This window comes from Rhinopithecus bieti, unplaced genomic scaffold, assembly GCF_001698545.2.
Source record: "Rhinopithecus bieti isolate Rb0 unplaced genomic scaffold, ASM169854v2 scaffold_28547, whole genome shotgun sequence".
In the NCBI taxonomy this organism is placed as follows: domain Eukaryota; kingdom Metazoa; phylum Chordata; class Mammalia; order Primates; family Cercopithecidae; genus Rhinopithecus; species Rhinopithecus bieti.
Genome location: NW_016813480.1, coordinates 428,164 through 445,534, shown reverse-complemented (window position 1 = coordinate 445,534; position 17,371 = coordinate 428,164). Strand labels below are relative to the sequence as shown.

At 51.1% G+C, this 17,371-nt stretch overlaps 1 protein-coding gene across 3 annotated transcripts in view; it reads left to right on the top strand.

Moving 5' to 3' along the window:
• Positions 1-14,740, top strand: part of MTUS2 (microtubule associated scaffold protein 2) — a 472,062-nt gene extending 457,322 nt beyond the window's left edge. For all 3 annotated transcript variants that reach the window (XM_017848470.1, XM_017848469.1, XM_017848471.1), the window contains 5 exons: positions 1,565-1,638; positions 5,986-6,084; positions 7,242-7,361; positions 9,869-9,966; positions 11,751-14,740. In XM_017848470.1, the coding sequence (XP_017703959.1) occupies positions 1,565-1,638; positions 5,986-6,084; positions 7,242-7,361; positions 9,869-9,966; positions 11,751-11,964 (605 nt within the window). In that variant the 3' untranslated portion in view covers positions 11,965-14,740. The remainder of the gene's footprint in view (positions 1-1,564; positions 1,639-5,985; positions 6,085-7,241; positions 7,362-9,868; positions 9,967-11,750) is intronic.
• Positions 14,741-17,371: the final 2,631 nt, after the last annotated feature.

Here is a 17,371-nt window from a genome sequence, read left to right as displayed (position 1 = left end):
GTGGTGGGAGGTATGGGGGGATGCAGGTGTGTGTGGGGGGGTGGGAGGTATGGGGGGATGCAGGTGTGTGTGTGTGGTGGGAGGTATGGGGGGATGCAGGTGTGTGTGTGGGGTGGGTGGGAGGTATGGGGATGTGGATGTGTGTGTGGTATGTGAGCCCGTGTTTATAGTGTGTGCAGTGTGTGAGTGTGCATGTGTGTGTATATGTGTGATGTGTTTATGGGGAGTGTGTGGTGTGTGGTATGTGTATGTGGTGTATGGTGTGGGGGGGTGGGTATGTGTTGTTACAAAGGTGTGGGTGCTGTAAGGATGTGGGGGGAGGGCATGTGTGTGTGTTTGGGTAAATGTGTATGGATTTGGAGGTGTGCGAGCGTGGCAGGCTATGAGGGTGTGAGTGGTGTGTGTGGGTGTGTTATGCGTGTGTGTTGTATATGTGTGTGGTAGGTGTGCATGTGGTATATATGTGTGTGGTGTGTGTAGTGTATATAAGTGGGGATGTGGAGGAATGTGTGTGGTGTGTGTGTAGTGGGTGTGTGGCGGAGGTTTGTATATGGTATGTATGTGTATGTGGGATGTGTGCAGTGTATGTGGGGGTGTGGGGGGCATGATGTGTGTGGTATGTGTGGGGAATGTGTGTGGTATATGTATGTGGGGGAGTATGTGCAGGGGTGTGTGTGATAGGTGTGTATATATGTGTGGCATATAGTGTATGTGATTGGTGTGTATGTGTGGCATGTAGTGTGTTTGCAATTGTGTGTGGTGTGGCATGTGTATGTGTGTGATTGGGGTGTGTGCATGTGGTATGTGTATGTGATGTATGTGGAAGGTGTGTATTATATGTGCTCTTGTAGGTAGTGTATGTGATGTGTGTGTGGCATGTGCTGTGTGTGTATGTGATGTGTGGTAGGTGTGTATGTGTGTGGTATGTGATGTGTATGTGATGTGTGTGGTAGGTGTGTATGTGTGTGTGGTATGTGATGTGTGTGTATGTGATGTGTGGTGTATGTGTGTGGTATGTGATGTGTATGTGATGTGTGTGGTAGGTGTATGTGTGTGGTATGTGGTGTGTGTATGATGTGTGTGGTAAGTGTGTATATGTGTGTGGCGTGTGGTGTGTGCATATGTGATGTGTGTGGTAGGTGTGTGTATGGCATGTGGTGTGTATGTGATTGTGTGTCATAGGTGTGTGTGTGTAGTGTGTGGTATGTGCGTATGTGATGTGTGTGGTAGATGTGTGTGTGGTAGGTGTGTGTGTGTGTGGTGTATGTATGTGATGGGTGTGTGACGTGTGTGTGTGTGGGTAGTGTGTGCTGTGTGTGTGTTCATATGTGCTCTCTCTGCCCCCATCTTCTCTTTTTCCCTCCCTTTCCCCAGTCCCTTCTTTCTTTCTCTCTCCTAAATACTAACCCGTTTTCAAACCAGTGGAGGAGTCCCGGTAGGCTTGAATCCGCTCTACGGAAGTCATTGATTTACGTGAAGTCACGGGTCTTAGTCTGCCAAAAGAGCCTTGTTTCATCCTTTTCAAAAGAAAGACCAACTTAACAGTTTCATGTCCTCTTTCCAGAATTGACGTCCACTCATGAGCTTGAAAAGAAAGAATTGGAAGAAAATTTTGAAAAACTGCGACTGTCATTGCAGGTTAGTATTTCTTTAATTTTCTTACCTGATATCAAGATAATGGCAGCATTGTTATTGGCACCCACAGACATTCATTCAGCACCTACTGTGTACTAAATCCTGTACTAAACGTTGGAATATAAGGTAAATAAGTCATACTCACTACCCTGAAGAAATGTGCTGTCTACTCGGAGAGCTGTGATGCAAATAGTAACAGGCAACAGGTAACACATACTTGCACCAAATGAATAATACAGTTAGTGAATGCTACAGACATTCAGAGAGATTACTCTGCACTTGCTGTGGTCTGGAGTATCCCAGGAGGAACTGAGCTATGTTCAACGCCAGAGGAGGACTTGGGGAAGAGAGTGTTCTAGGCAGGGGAAATGGTGCAAGGAGGGTTTTGCAGGTCAGAATTCACCTGCTCTGAGACTTACAAAAGGGGCTGCAGTTACCTGGAGGTGGCTGAGATGAAAAACACCTTCTCTGCCTCTCACTGTCACCTTTAGGAAACGCTGGTCTCAGGTGCCAGAGGAGCTGCCTGGTGTCCTGCAGGCCTCTAAGGAGAGAATGCAGGGTGTCCCAGATCACCTGTGTTTCCTTCCTGCCTTACAGACACCCAGGCAGCTGCTTCTGTGAAAAGACATTGACAACCGCCAGCCCCATGGAGGAGCTGCCTGGGAAGCCAGGGGGACGCTGGGGGCCCTGCTTCCATTTCCAAGTGTAGCAATTCCAATCACAGCAAAATTATTTTTTAAATGTTGGCACACTCTCATCTGGAAATGGTGGGAGGTGAATCCCATAGCTGTAATACATAGGCAGGAATTCTGCTGCTTCGATGGCTCACTTTCCTCTGGCAACATAGATGGCACTGAGCCTGCCCCGCCAAGAGTCCAGGATTGTGGAGAGACCCAGGGTCACACTCTCCAGTGTATTTTGCCTGCACAGTGCTCGTGTGGTTTGCCCTTGACCAATGAACCCCAGACTGCCTTCCTCGTATACACATCCTGCACCAATAGTTGCACTATCCTTAAAGGAACACAAATCAGGAAAGTGACAGCCATACAGCGATATCACAAAAACCCCATCCAATCCCAAACCCAAAGAAATGAGAGTTTTTGTCTCGTCTGGGAGCCTGCGCCCTGCCACTGACACCAGATGGTCCTGAACTGGGCATATATATGTTCGTTGTGACTCTCCGTCCAGCAGAATCCGTTTGGGCTGGAGGTTATTTGGTGCAAGGAGGGTGGAATTGCTCAAGCCAACCTCCTTGGTCTGCAGGCACCTGGAGAAACAGGTTTGGTGGTTAGAGATTTGAATGTTTGTTTAAATCCCCGCTGCGCTAGCTCTTACTAGCTTTCACATCTTGGAGAGTTATGTAGCCTCTGTAAACCTTAGTTTACTCTTTAAGGATGATGACAGCACTTTTCTCAAGGTGTGAACAGGTTAAGGAAAATAACGTGTCAGAAGTGCCTAGCCCTGGGTTGGCTTAGGTCAGTGCTAATAAGTGGCAGCTATTGTGACTATTGTAATAAGAACAAGCATTGTTACATTTATTGTGGTTATTGTCATGATGTCGGTTGACTCCCCAGTGACCCATACTGGGTCAGGCTATCAGCCGGGTCTTTGTGCATGACATAAAGAAGCCAGCCCAAGTTAGCTGCAGCAGCGTGTTCTCTCCCTGCAGATGTTTTGAGTAATGGTGAATAAGGCAGAAACATCAGTTTGGTATTTTAGATCCATCCTATGTTGTAATTGCCTGAAGAGTTTGCTGTTGTTTTATTTTTTAATGGAGGGAAAGAGGTTTAAAAGAAATGCTTTCTCTGGCAACACTGAGGAGGTTTGGTGTAGGAGCCACGGAGGGAGAGTCATTTTTATAGTCAGTATAGCAGGTGACCTGTGCTGCAGGCCTGGAGGGGCTGCCCGGGCTGCGATGAACATTTCAGCTCATAGGCCTGCAAGCTCCCACCTGCAGCGTACTGCCCCAGTGCACTGGCATTTGCATTTCATGGCACTGTGGGAACTTTTATTTCTTAAAAATAAAATCGAAGTAGGCTGGGTGCAGTGGCTCATGCCTGTAATCCCAGCACTTTGGGAAGCCGAGGGGGGCAGATCACCTGAGGTCAGGAGTTCGTGACCAGCCTGGCCAACATGGTGAAACCCCATCTCTACTAAAAATACAAAAAAAATTAGTCAGATGTGGGCTGGGCGCGGTGGCTCACGCCTGTAATCCCAGCACTTTGGGAGGCCGAGGCGGGTGGATCACACAAGGTCAGAGTTTGAGACCAGCCTGGCCAACATGGTGAAACCCCGTCTCTACTAAAAATACAAAAAAAATTAGTTGGACATGGTGGCGGGCACCTGTAATCCCAGCTACTTGGGAGGCTGAGGTACGAGAATCCCTTGAACCTGGGAGGCGGAGGTTGCAGTGAGCCAATATCAAGCTACCGCACTCCAGCCTGGGTGACAGAGTGAGTCTCTGTCTCAAAAAAAAAAAAAAAAAAAAAAGAAGTAACTAGAAAAGAGAACAAAAAAAGAGGAAAAGGAACCTACTCAGGGAGGTTTGCAGACCAGGGTCGTCCACCATACGAAAGCAAGCAGTCAAGCCAGTGCTTCCCACGTTAGTGTCACTGTGTACACTTACTAGCATTCACAATATCGCCTCCCATTATTTGGTGGATGAGGCCATTTCTCTTGCCAGAACAGTTCACAGGAGGCTGGGCATGGTGGCTCACGCCTGTAATCCCAACACTCTGGGAGGCCGAGGCGGGTGGATCACTTGAGGTCAGGAGTTCAAGACCAGCCTGGGCAACATGGTGAAACCCTGTCTGTACTAAAGATACAAACATTAGCTGGGTGTGGTGGTGCACACCTGTAGTCCCAGCTACTTGGGAGGCTGAGATGGGAGGATCCCTTGGATCCCTTGAGCCTGGGAGGTGGAGGTTACAGTGAGCTGAGATTGTACCATTGCACTCCAGCCTGGGCAACAGAGTGAGACCCTATCTCTGTCTGTCTCTCTGTCTGTCTCTCTCTCTTTCTCTCTCCCTCTCTCTCTCTCTCTCTCTCTCTGTGTGTGTATCTATATCTATATACTTTTTTAGAAGAGTTAATGGGAGACCCTAGTTTCTGTGTTTTGATATTATGGAAATGGTGCTGGGCAAAGAGCTTTGTACTGGTCTGCATGAGTGAGACATGAAGGGTGAAGCTCTCCTTAGCATCAGCTGTTCTTTGCCAGCCTGTGGTCCTGAGAGTCATGGCCGGAGCTGAGTGGGGCAGGGTCAGTGCAGGTGCATCTGCCCTGGGAGCTGGGGAAGGGGTGCAGTGTCTCCATAGACATGCTTGTATTCCTTCAACCTGCAGGTGGAGAGTGGCCAGCGGCCTGCCTAGCTGGCAGGCATGGGAAGGCTGAGGGCTGGGAGCACCAGTCTGGCCACGGGGCGGGTCTGAGCGGGGAGGAGGAGACTGTGTGGACTTGGCTTACGTGGCAGCTCCTATCAAGGACATGCAACCCAGTCCTGAGGCCAGGAAGGCTGTGTGGGAGCCAGAGTGAAGTGGGAGTGAGAGGGAGCTGGCTGGAGGAAGGCACTGCCAGCAGGAGAGCTGGCCGCGAGAGGAAAGGGAGGCAGCGAGGCTGGGAGGATGCTGTGTTAGGGAGTGTGCACTGCAGCTTGAGGGCAGTGGGGTAGGAGATAGGGGAAGGACAGTTCCGGTTTGCACATTAGAAAGAGTGCCTCACTACAGTGTGAGGGCAAAGGAGTGATCATTCAGAAAAGAACAGGCATCGTACCAGAAAGTAGCCAGCGGAGTGGCCTGAGCTCAGGGGAGTGTGTGGGTTCTAGGGACATTCAGGAGGCAGGATGGCAGGACCTGACTATGGACTTGGTGATGAGAAGGTTTGGTGATGTGGGAGGGGTTCCAAGGGAGAGAGAGAAGTCAAGGAGGGTTTGACGGGCTCTGGATTGAGCTTCCTAAATGAGAATGCATCTTTCAAATACGTTCATCGTGGCTCTTCCCTAAGCCAGGGGCGAGGTGCCTCCTGGACAAGAGGCACCTCTTAAGGATTCTCTCTGAGGATTGTCTGCCTCTGTGGGATCAGAGGCTGTGAAACGCCCCCTGGCTCACTGTGCTTTTGTGGTCTCTTCCTGACAAAGCACCAAGGAGGAGTGAGCCGAGGGCAGACGCTGGGGGACACCCTCCTCCATCGTGTGGCTGTGGGGGTTCCCCTTTGGCACCTCTTTCTCCAGCCCCCAGGGAAACACTCTGAGGGTGCTTAGGGCACAGTGGTGGCCCACTGATCACAGCTGCCCAGGCTGTGGTGGCTGCTGTCTGTAGTGGCCCCAGCTGGACTCCTTGTATCATTACTTGCAGGACCAGGTGGACACGCTGACCTTCCAGAGCCAGTCTCTGCGGGACAGAGCCCGCCGCTTCGAAGAGGCCTTGAGGAAGAACACAGAGGAGCAGCTGGAGGTAGTTTCTGGATTCCAGGCTTCCAGCCCCGCAGGAACCCCGCCCCAGCGAGGCCGGCAGGGCTCCCTCAGCAGTCCGGTCCCAAGACAAAGCCTCTCTGTGAATCCGCTGCTGAAGTGACAGCTGGTCACGGCCTCCCCTGGATTTGTAAACAATTCCTGTCAGCACCTCTCCCCTGAGACAGACAGCAGCTGTGGGTTTCTCCAGCTATGTGTTATTTTTGCCAAATTCCGCAGCATTCCCCAGCTGGAGTCCCAGGGCTCCTGTGATAAGCATGGTCTGGAAACCCACACCCTGGCCTGACCACCCCTTCCAGCCCATTCCCCCAGCCCGGCCACCCCTTCCAGCCCATTCCCCGGCCCGGCCACCCCTTCCAGCCCATTCCCCCGGCCCGGCCACCCCTTCCAGCCCATTCTCCCGCAACTTTTTAGGCTGACGTGGGGCAGCCTTGGCTGCAGCATGCGTTAACAGGTTGAGGGGAATTTTTTCCGGAAAAGCTGGCAAAACTCCTCCCCTCTAACGTAGGGTTGCCAAATAAAATACAGGACACCCAGGTAATTTGAATTACAGATAAATGTTTGAGTGTAAGTCTGTCCCATGCAATACTTATACTGAATTTTGTGAAATGTCATTTATCTGAATTTGGATGTAACAGGACCTACTATATTTGAATTTGTTATGTCCAGCAGCACTACCCCAACATGACTTTTTCTAAAATGACTTTTCTGCTTCTTAAACCACTTTGCTCATTTCCTCTGCATGGGCTCTTTACGGGCATAGGTGAGACCTGTAAGAGTCCCAGTTACCTGGTGAATCAAGTCTTCCGGGTGAATGTTAAATGCCAGTGTTGGGTTTACTCTTTCTACCCCATGAGCTCCCTGCTGAGCATAGGCTGGCAGCACCCAGCAGTTCTGGAGTCAGACTTTCCAGTGGACGATGGCCATGTCTCACCTGCTCCCCCACAGAACTGGATTTTAGGAGGGTTCTCAGTGGGAAACTTCATCAGGGAAGGCTGTAGCATCCTCTCTCTTTGGTGTCACAATTGCCATCAGGGCGCTTGTCCCAGGAGGATGGATTTAGCTGGATTCGTGGCATGGGTTAATACTGGGTTTTGTCGGGAGCCTCGGTCAACAGCTCATGGCTCTCTGCCCCTGTAGATTGCATTGGCTCCTTATCAGCACTTGGAAGAAGACATGAAGAGTCTGAAGCAAGTATTAGAGATGAAGAATCAACAAATACATGAGCAGGAAAAGAAGATTCTTGAGCTGGAAAAGCTGGTGAGTTGGTCTGTTTGCTCGGGAGAGTAACTAACCTCCGTGACATTCCTGCTGTCATCACTGAGGTCATCGTTGATGGTATTCAGCCAGGTGTGTCTGTTACCTGCCCATTGCTTACACCTACGCAGAAAATCCCACCGCGGGCCTTTCCCAGGAAGCCAGGAGCTCTCATAAGGAATCTTGGAGGTGGCCTTATCTTGTCTAACTCTGGAGCCTTTCTGATGGGCGGCCTCTTTCTGCTTCACCTTGGTTTTCCCACAGTCGTGCTGTCTCCTTGCCCTCTCTTGGGGACGTGTGGTGACCCAGCACAATGCAGCATCCCCAATGCCCAGGCACTGCACGGAGCACTTTCCCCGAGCCTGCTTCTAACTCCTACAGCTGCCTGTGGAGGAGCTGCCGCCTCCAGCCGCTTTACAGATGCGGAGATGGAGCTAGGAGTCCTGGCCCAGTGCTTCGAGTCCTCACAAGGCAGAAGGGGCCAGCGATCTCCCTGGGGCCCTTTTTATAAGGGTCTTAATCCCTTTCACAGGGCCTCACCCTCACGACCTAATCCCCTCCCCAAAGCTCTGCCTCCTAATACCATCACTTTGGGGTTAGGTTTCACCATAGGAATTTTCGGGGACACAAACATTCAGGCCAGAACAGAGTCCTTGCTCTCACCCACACTCGTCCACCTCAGCCCACCAGCCTGGCTCCTGCAGAGCTAGCAAAGGGGAGCACAGAACACCCAGGATTTTACCCCCTACACTGGGGCACAAGCCCCCGGCCACGGCTAGAGTCCCAGAAAGGTGTGCAAAGGGAGTGGAGGAGAAGCGTCCTTCCAAGGGCAGCCCATCTTGATCTGGAAGTTGGCCCCAGGATCTCAGATTTTTATTTTTTCCCTTTATTATTGTTACTTTAAAAATAAACTTCTGATACTATCAAAAGGAAATACGTGTACTGTGGAAAATTATGAAATAAGAGAAACAGAAAATAAGCAGATTATAGCATCATATTCCTACCAATGCTTATGCTTTCCAGAACGTTTTCTCTGTAAGGCAGTGTCTGCACGCACACGCGTACGCACACACACGTACTGTACCGTGTAAGGGTTTTATATCCTCAGCTTGCTATGTCAGGCAGAAACTGATCATAACATCGAATTTTTAAAGCTCCCCATTTGTGAAATGTCCCTTGCATCTGTACAACCAAACCAGGGGCTGATCTAGGGCCACCCATTGCATTTGGTGGCCACGTCACCTCTCTCTCTGGAAGCATCCCTTTTTGCAAACATCTCTTGCTGCACGGGTGCTTCTCAGTTAATGGGGGCAGACCAGGTGATGCTGGATTGTCGCCAAGATTCTGGGCGATGCTGACCACTCTGCACCCTCCAGCAGCTCAGGACTTCCCAACTCAGGCCAGGCCTAGGGCTGGCAGGGAGCTACCGGACAGCGCCTGCCGCAGCCGAACCCTGCCTTGCAGCCTTGCCAGTATGGGGACCAGCCGCTCTGAGAGCAGCCACCCTCCCTCCCGCTCCTGGCTTGGCCATTTGCATTGGGTCACCAGCAAACCTCTCGGTTTATTGGCTGATTTTAGCCCTGCTTCAGGCATTCCGCCTGCCCATATGGCTTCTCATCCCAGAAACCTTTCCAGGCAAAAAAGAACCTACTTGATCACTTCATCTCCTGGGAACAAAACTGAGGGCTGGGTGAGGTGCCTTGCTAAAGAGGGGGCCAGAGGCCAGTCCTGGGACTAGGATTCCTCAGTCCTGTTCATGGACTAGGGACCGTTTTCTGTAAAGATTAACTACATTAACAGTGAACGTGTCACATTCTTTTCAGAAAAGAATTTATTTCTAAAGTGGTCTTAGAATCGAACTGTACTTCAGCCAGGTCTCAGGCCCTCAGGGACATGCTAACAGAGGGAAAGCATCAATTGCTGGGGAGTAACAGCCATGGCATGATGGGATTTGGGGAATGTACCCAGCTGCTCTTGGGCTTTGCATTCCTGGCTGCCCGTAGCCTGTAAAGGAAAAAGCGTGCTTATGTTATTTAGATTTCCTCCCTCCATTGATTCAGGATGTCGTGTCATGCACGCACGGCTGGCCAGGGATGCTGCTACGGTGTGGTTGACCCTTTGAGAAGAACCATGAGACCCAATAGTCAAACGAGGTCCTAGTGGTATTCATGGTTTATCTCTGACAATGGCAAGGCCCTGGGGACACTCACTATAAGAAATACATTTTACATCAGAAACACACACACACACTCACACATAATATATATAAAACAAAAATACCTGAAATTTGCTACATACGGTGCACATGGGCGTTTTCTATTCTGTTTCGTGTAAAGAAGAAATGCTAGTCACATTCCTCTGACCTGATTTTACAACCCACTAATACATTGCAAACTGGTATTTGCAAAATGCTGTTCTTGATAATCCTCCAATGCCCAGAGCTGAGGGGACTGGTTTACTTCCCATTTTAGGGCCTTGCTAGAACCTCTTAAACACTGTTTCCTTTATAGGCAGAAAAGAACATTATCCTAGAAGAAAAGATCCAGGTTCTCCAACAGCAGAATGAAGACCTCAAAGCAAGGATTGACCAAAACACAGTTGTCACCAGGTAGGTGGGCTGGGTGTCACCTGCAAAGTGGCTTTCCTCTTGAGCTGCTTTTTGTTGCAACATCCAGTTTCCCTCACTCTGGGCTGTGAGTCTTTCCCCGCAGTTTCTTGCTGTTTCCCCCAAGACCTGAAGAACAAGAACATGCCCCTGTGGCCATCTTGCCTATTCCTGGCCACATATCAATGGGCCCCACCTTGGGAGACATGAGTGAATCAGCAAAAGTGTGCGGCAGGGTCCTCCTGCAGCACTGGGAGGGGAAGGGGCTTATTTTGGGAAGAGATTAGGAGAGGAGGGCCAGCTGGGTGTTCCCAGGCCAAAAAGAGAGCCACCATTGGTTGATACCCCAACTTCCAGAAATTCACAATTTCCATCCAGGTCTTGCCTGTCCCTGTGGGGCCCCGCTCTGAGGTGCCCCAGCTTTCAAGGAAGGGTGTTCAGGCTCCTCCCTCACGCAGCGCAGTGTGCAGAGAGAGCAGGGTTTTGGCTTCCTCAGCCGCTCTTCGGTGCGGGCTGAGCCATATCAGTAAGACCCAGGCCCAAACCCTTGCCCGCTCAACTAGGCTCCTCAGCATTCACCCGTGGTGTGTTACCCTTGCACACATAACTCGTGCATATGCACACACTGCATGCTCGCTCACACACACTTGGTTACCGTCCCCACTCATGCACACTCACTTCAACACTTATGCCACACATACACCTCATACATACACTCATACAATCCTCACACCTATTCATATGCCCTCATATTTGCACACTCGTGCACGCTTATCCTCACATGTACATGCTTCTCACATGTACATTCTCATACATATGCTCTTGCACACATGCACGAATGGACACACAGCCATTGCCCCCATAACTAAGCCCCTAGTGCAGGCATTTTGTTCTCACCTCAGAGGCACATAGGAAAGGCTGTGCTGGGGGCAGCAGTCTCCCTTTGCTCCGGAAGCTGCAAAGGTGCCCTTGTCTGCAGAGCAAGTGCAGACTTTATCCAACAGAGGTGATTTTTCTGGACCTCAGTCTGTCCAGCTTTAAAATGCATATGTACTTATTCCTGTCAGTTCCTCAAACGTGCTGTCATTCTTCAAAAATGCAACAAAACAAGCAACTTAGATTCATTTTTTCACCCACCAGTCTTTATCAGCAAACATTAACTGAGCATCTGTTATGTGCCTGGCACCAGCTGGATGCTGGGGATTCAGCATGCAGACAGAGCCTTGGCCTCTGTCCTCCGGAGCTCCCAGTCTAGCAGGCAGACACAGACCGCTAGAACAGCATTTCCATCAGGGGAGGACGGCTGCTGTCGTGGAGGCACAAGCCTAGGGCGGGGAGGCCAGGAGAAGGCACCCCCAGCTTCCTGGCAGGCTCAGGAAGGGCTGCGGCTTGTCGCTGCTTTCGTGCTGTTGTCATTGTCAATTGCCAGCTCCGCGGCTGTCTCTCCTTTCGGAGCCTCCTGGCAGCACACCCACTCCAGCTCTCCACTTCCCTCCTTTCAGTCGCTGGCCTTTGCTCTGTCCAGTGGACAGCCAGTGCCTCCCCTGACCAGGCAGAGGGCCTGTGAGATGATGGGTGTTGGCCAGAGAGGCTTTGGGAACAGATGTGTCACTGGGCTAAATGGAAATCATGACTCCACCAGAGTTCTTGGTCACTGGGTCGCCCTGGTCCCTGTTCTCCCTGAGGGCATCATGGCCTCCTCCCTTTGTCCTGCACCCATTGTCGTGACCTCAGGTTCAGTGTCCACTAGCATGATTGCTACTTGTTTTGTCACTGTGCCCACGCAGACAACTGTCGGAGGAAAATGCCAACCTCCAGGAATATGTTGAGAAGGAAACCCAGGAGAAGAAGAGATTGAGCCGAACCAACGAAGAGCTGCTTTGGAAGCTCCAAACTGGGGACCCGACCAGCCCGATTAAACTCTCGCCCACATCTCCCGTTTACCGCGGCTCCTCCTCGGGGCCCTCCTCTCCCGCCAGAGTCAGCACGACACCCAGATGACGCCACTACGCGGCCTGCGGGAGCTCCGGCTTCTCGTCCTCCAGTCTCCACCCCGAGGGAGCACCGACCCGGTGCCGCCGGAGCTGGCCCTGTGCGCATGCTCAGTAGCTGCGAATGCATCCTAGGCGCGTCCTCCTCTGATCCCCGTGTAAGACTGTCCCGGTGTCAGCACTTCGGAACGTGTAAATGGTAAAGTCTGATGTGCAAACGTTTTACCATAGTTAGAGCCAAAAGAAAGACACTTGCAATTGTTCTTGAGCAATGAACTTTCACTGCAGAATTTCAGGTTAGTTACAAAAAGCTCAGTTTTCAATATACATTGAATAATCATTGTGTACTGCACCGATATGTGTGTATATTTAGATATACGTATATACACATGCTGCGGTTCTGAATTTCATTTTTTATAATATGAAGTGCTGACATATTTTAGTGAAGGTCAGCAGTTTTCTAACTTGTGCCTAAGAATTATTGGGAAATGAAAATGCATTTCTATCTAGCCTCCCAGGAATATTTCTACCCAAAATAGAAAAAGGAAAAAAAAATAAAAAAGATACAAGAGAAGAAGCGCCTTTCAACTCACCACCAAGTGGTACTCTCTTTAACACGAACACCAGCTATTTGTGAACGGTAACTGCCTTTGGAACCATCAGCTTCTTAGTCAACATGATGCGAGATCACTATTATTCCATTTGCAAGTTTTAATTATTGAGACTCCTGTCATGAGCGGATAAGGGAGAGCGGTGGGAAACCCTGAGGGGTTTAACAGTTTTGCAGATGTTTCTCATGACAGTGACTCATCTCTAACAGTCTTGTAAACACAGTTTTGCTTTTTTCCTAAATGGCATCTCAGACTCGGTCATTAAGCTATTGTTGCACCCTCCGGAAAACATGTTGCACCCTCCGGAAAACATGTTGCACCCTCCGGAAAACCTTTGAGTGAGAGTGAGGATGACCTTGGAGATGACCGCGCCCATTCGCGCTCCATCCTCATGAAGGAAATTGCTGCTGGGGTCTGTATTTTGACCAGGCACAGAGGGGGAACATCACTCCAGCTTTCCATGTGGTTCACTCTGATGCGATGCTGTAAATGATCAACTCGTTGAAATAGGACCCTCAGGCCCCCGTTTCATAGCAGCCCCCACTTCAGTTTGGTTCTACAACTCAACCCCTTCAGTGCACACTGAGATGGCTCAGGGGTTCTGGCAGGGGCTTCCAGAAAAAAAAAACACCATTTCTGTCCCCGGGGGACCAGTTCTGAGCTGTGCTAGATCATCACACGACCACCCAGAAACCCACTTCCACTTCCTGCTGGATGATCAGGCAACGCTGCTGCTGACCGTGCGCCCATCTTAGACCCAGAAGGTTCTCCCAAACAGAGGAGCTCAGTGAAACAGCCAGCCAGGGGGCGCCAGCTCCTGGACTGGCATCTGTCTCTAAAATGGTAGAATTAGGATATGAACAGTACTCATGTAGTGGTGTGGAAGATTAGGAGCATGATACACAAAAGGAAGAAGTAGTTTTAACAGATATGGTGATGATGATGATGCTCTTGTTTCCTGTATGCGACAAAGACCCTGTACTTTCTCCCTGAGACCCCCCCCAAAATTGTCCTGAGCACAGGCCTGTCTTTTAGTGTGCCCAAGGGGAGAAGAACCATGAGGGGATCCTGCAGGGGCCAGAGCCATGGAGCGGGGAAGAAACAGCCAGCGGACAGAGTCGGCTTGCCCAGGGCACGCCTACTCAGCACACGTGTGGCCAACATGAAGGCAGACATGGTCCCTGGCCCTAGCATGAGTCCAAGCTGGGCTTCCGGGCCTCGGGTACATCTCCAGCAAACCTCCAAGGGTCTTGCTTCTTCTGGGGACGTACACAGTAAATCCACATGGAAGTGCCACCATTTATCTTTGCTTTAGTGGCTCTGCATGATACTGTGATATTGAGTTGGGCATTCCATTAGAGTAGATCATGCCACATTGACTAAGTACACAATCATTTATTCTTGTAGCAGGCACAACCTGCAAACACACATTCGGTTACAGCCTAGCTGCCCGAATTAGGAACCGCTTACATAGCCGCACCTGCTAAACGCAGTTACACAGCAATACCGACTTCCGTGTGATGCTAGAACGTGGTACAGTGTGTTAGGCTGCTGTGGTCGGAGTTGTAGCATTGTTAGCACTAAGTAATTCCTCATTAGGTGGACTTTGGTGAGAGCTTTACCCTAACCCACCCTGACCTTGGGTGCTTGAGCTAATTTCCACATGGCCCTGGCTTTGTGTTTTCTTTTTTTTTTTTTCTTTTGTTACGGACACCCATCGTGTATGGCTCCTCATCTGAGCCATCACTGCTCCAGAAACACATGGGGCAGCAGCTGCTGTGCCTCCTCCTCGATTCTTCCACCCCCCACACCATCAGAATTCAGATTTCTCTCCACGTGGTGTCTGCCTCTGTCCCCTTCCAGGCTGGAGCGACGTTTCCATGTTCGGATGCTGCAGCCTCTGCACCTGCCTCAGACAGACCCACCAGATACCACCTGTCTCTTCGTGGTATTTGGGGGATGCATGGGCGGCCTGCCCCCCACCCCCGCCCCTGCCCGTCACATGCTGGGACAAGGTTCTGGCTGGATGTCAGAACGGATGGGAGTGGGGGTAGCCCTGGCAGTGATTGGTTGAATGAATGGGGTCACAACATCCCTTTTCCTGCCCCTACAGTTTGTGTTGCATATTTGTGTTTAACTCTAAAGCCTATTGAAATAAACTTGAGGGACTTTCTGTCATATCTACTTGATTTAACTGGAGTCCCGTCCCTCTCAGGCTGGGGATCCCAGGCAGGGAGGCAAGGTGTGGGGTGGCGTTTGCAGGCTGGACCCCTTTTCTGTGTGTGCTGGGATTGGGTGATTGTCCATGCGAGAAGTTCAGAGACCCCCCCTCTCCCCTGACTCAGCAGGTCCCAGGTCCCTGTGCCCACCCTTCCAGCCTGGAGGCTTGAGCAGCCCCTCCCCTGGACGTGGGAGCTCAGTGCCTCTGCTCTGCAAGGCTGGGGTGCGCTGGAGTTGGCTGGAAAGAACACAAAAGGTCCTTCATTCATTTCGACCTGAAAGTGCTTGCTCCCTCCATCCCGACGGCCTTCAGTTTGGGCTGCAGCCGGTTTAGACAGCTGGACCTCAGAGTGTCCCACAGGTAGGTGCCTGGCACAGGTCACAAGGGAGAGAGCTGGGTTCACAGGTTCCCTGTGGTGGTTTTGCAGGGTGTGTGGGAGTGGCAGCTATCTTAGGGAGATCAGCGAGTCCCTCCTGAACAGGTACTGAACGGCAGACCCTTTGTAGACGACACACAATTCACTTTGGGACCTCACAGGGAACATGCCAGGGCCGCCTCTGGGTCATCCAGGCCTCCCAGGGTATCGGTGGCAATCTAGTTATTAATAACCTACCTGGCCACGTGTCCTAACCCGTTTGTTTCTTCTGGGGTGTCTTGAGCACCCTTCACTTTCCTAATGACCCCCTCCCCTTGTCCTTACCCACCTTATGCGGTAAACAAGGCAGGTGGCAGCACCTCCACATAACAAAGGAGCAGATGGGTGGCAGCCACCCACATGAGCAGGAGGTGAGATTAGAGCCAGCTTTCCACTGTCCGTGGAGAATGGTGGCCCCATCCATGGCTAATTTGCAGTAGGCAGAAGAGACTCTGGAAGTCAACTCACTCACTGACCTCCTCCGTGCCAAGGAGCCTTGAGAGCTTGGCTCTCCCTGCGTGGGAGACTTGTATCCCCCTAGCAAGAAAAGAGTTATGGAGTTAAGCACGGGTGGAAACCAAATGGTTGGACAGCTTTCCACCTGCGACTGGAGTTGAAGGATGGTCTCAAAGCCATTGCTGCACCAGTGTGTATGCTTCGGGCAATGACTGGGATTGCACCGTCACCTCGTCCATGACCACCAAGCGGTGAGGATCCTGCCCACGTGAGTCTGTCAAATGCTTAAATACACACACACACACACACACACACACACACACACACACACCCCAAAATCCCAAAGGCTGGTAAGGCATTCTGGTGGTTAAGACAGAGCATGTCAATTCACTTAAATTTGCTAAATACGTTTTTGTGAGCCAGTCTGCATCTCAAACTTCTTGCCCCAAACCTCATAAAATAAAACCAAGACAGCATCTGGTGTTTCTGATGGCCAGGTGTGGGTCACTCTCACTGCAGCGTAATGCAGGCCAATCTTCCTCGCTCACTAAGTCGGGAAGTTTCTTCCAGTGCCGGCGCCAGGCAGGGTCGGGATGCCCTGCAGCTCTGAGCTCAGGTGGCCCTGTCCCTTGAATGTGTACAGACCTCCTGGGTGCCCATGCCTTCTCCCTGTAAGGCACTCATACCACAGACACGAAGAGAGCCCCTGCCACACAGCTGTTGGCTCTGCTGTTGGCATGACTGCACCGCCAAATTCACGTGGCAGGCACTGGGCTTCGTCCCTCCTCCTGCACTGTGAGAACAGCGGTTCTGAATTGGCTGGCACTCAGGTGCATTGTTTTAAGGTGTAGAATTTAAAAGCATCCATGGCAAAGTCCCACCCAGCACAGCTTTTTCTTCCCCACTGTCCCAAATCCACTGGGATTAAGTGCTTGGCCACACCAAGAGCTGAAAAGCTGTTCTCCTCATCTGCAAACATATTGCCTGTTTCATTCCTGAAGACTTCTCCTCGCATTGTGTTTTCTAAATGGCTGTATTTATGGCTGAGTGGACAGGGTTCATTTGGTAAAACTGGTGTTCCCTTTGAACAGGGGTTGATGGGATTGATTCTCTGTAGTTGGTTCCAGCCCTCCCCGCTGCAGCCTCAGACCCTGCCCAGGTCTGTGTGGTGTAAGGGCTGGGCTGAAAGCTTGGTTGGAAGCCAGGATAGCACCCCAGGCCACGGCTCCACAGGCTTCCTTGTTGCTGCGAATGCCGTTTGGGGGCAGCTTTTGAATGACCAGAGGTGCTTCATAACCAAACTGTGCAATGGAAAACTTTCTCCAGGTGGTGCCCCTCAAGCCTCCGGCCTGGCATCGCCCCACGGGGCCTTGAGGAGCCACCGGTCAGGGTTTTCGAAGAAACTGCTGAAAGACTTGGCATGGCCTTTTCAAGCTGCCTGTGTGGCACCAAGCAGTAGCCACTAGGTGGCAGTGTGGCGCTGCAGGAACTAGGGTCCACCTTGCACTTGGCTCAAAGTCATCCTTAGGGACCAGAGGTCGCCTTTCTACAGGACACATACAAAAATCCAGGAATAAGGCATGTCCCGTGCTTATTTCCCAATTCTGGAATCTATCAGGCTCTCTGGGCTGCTTTGCGAAGCTAGCCCCTTTTGTGAATCAGATTCTGCATCAGAAGAACCACCTGCAGCAATTACACTGGGCCAGAGACCACG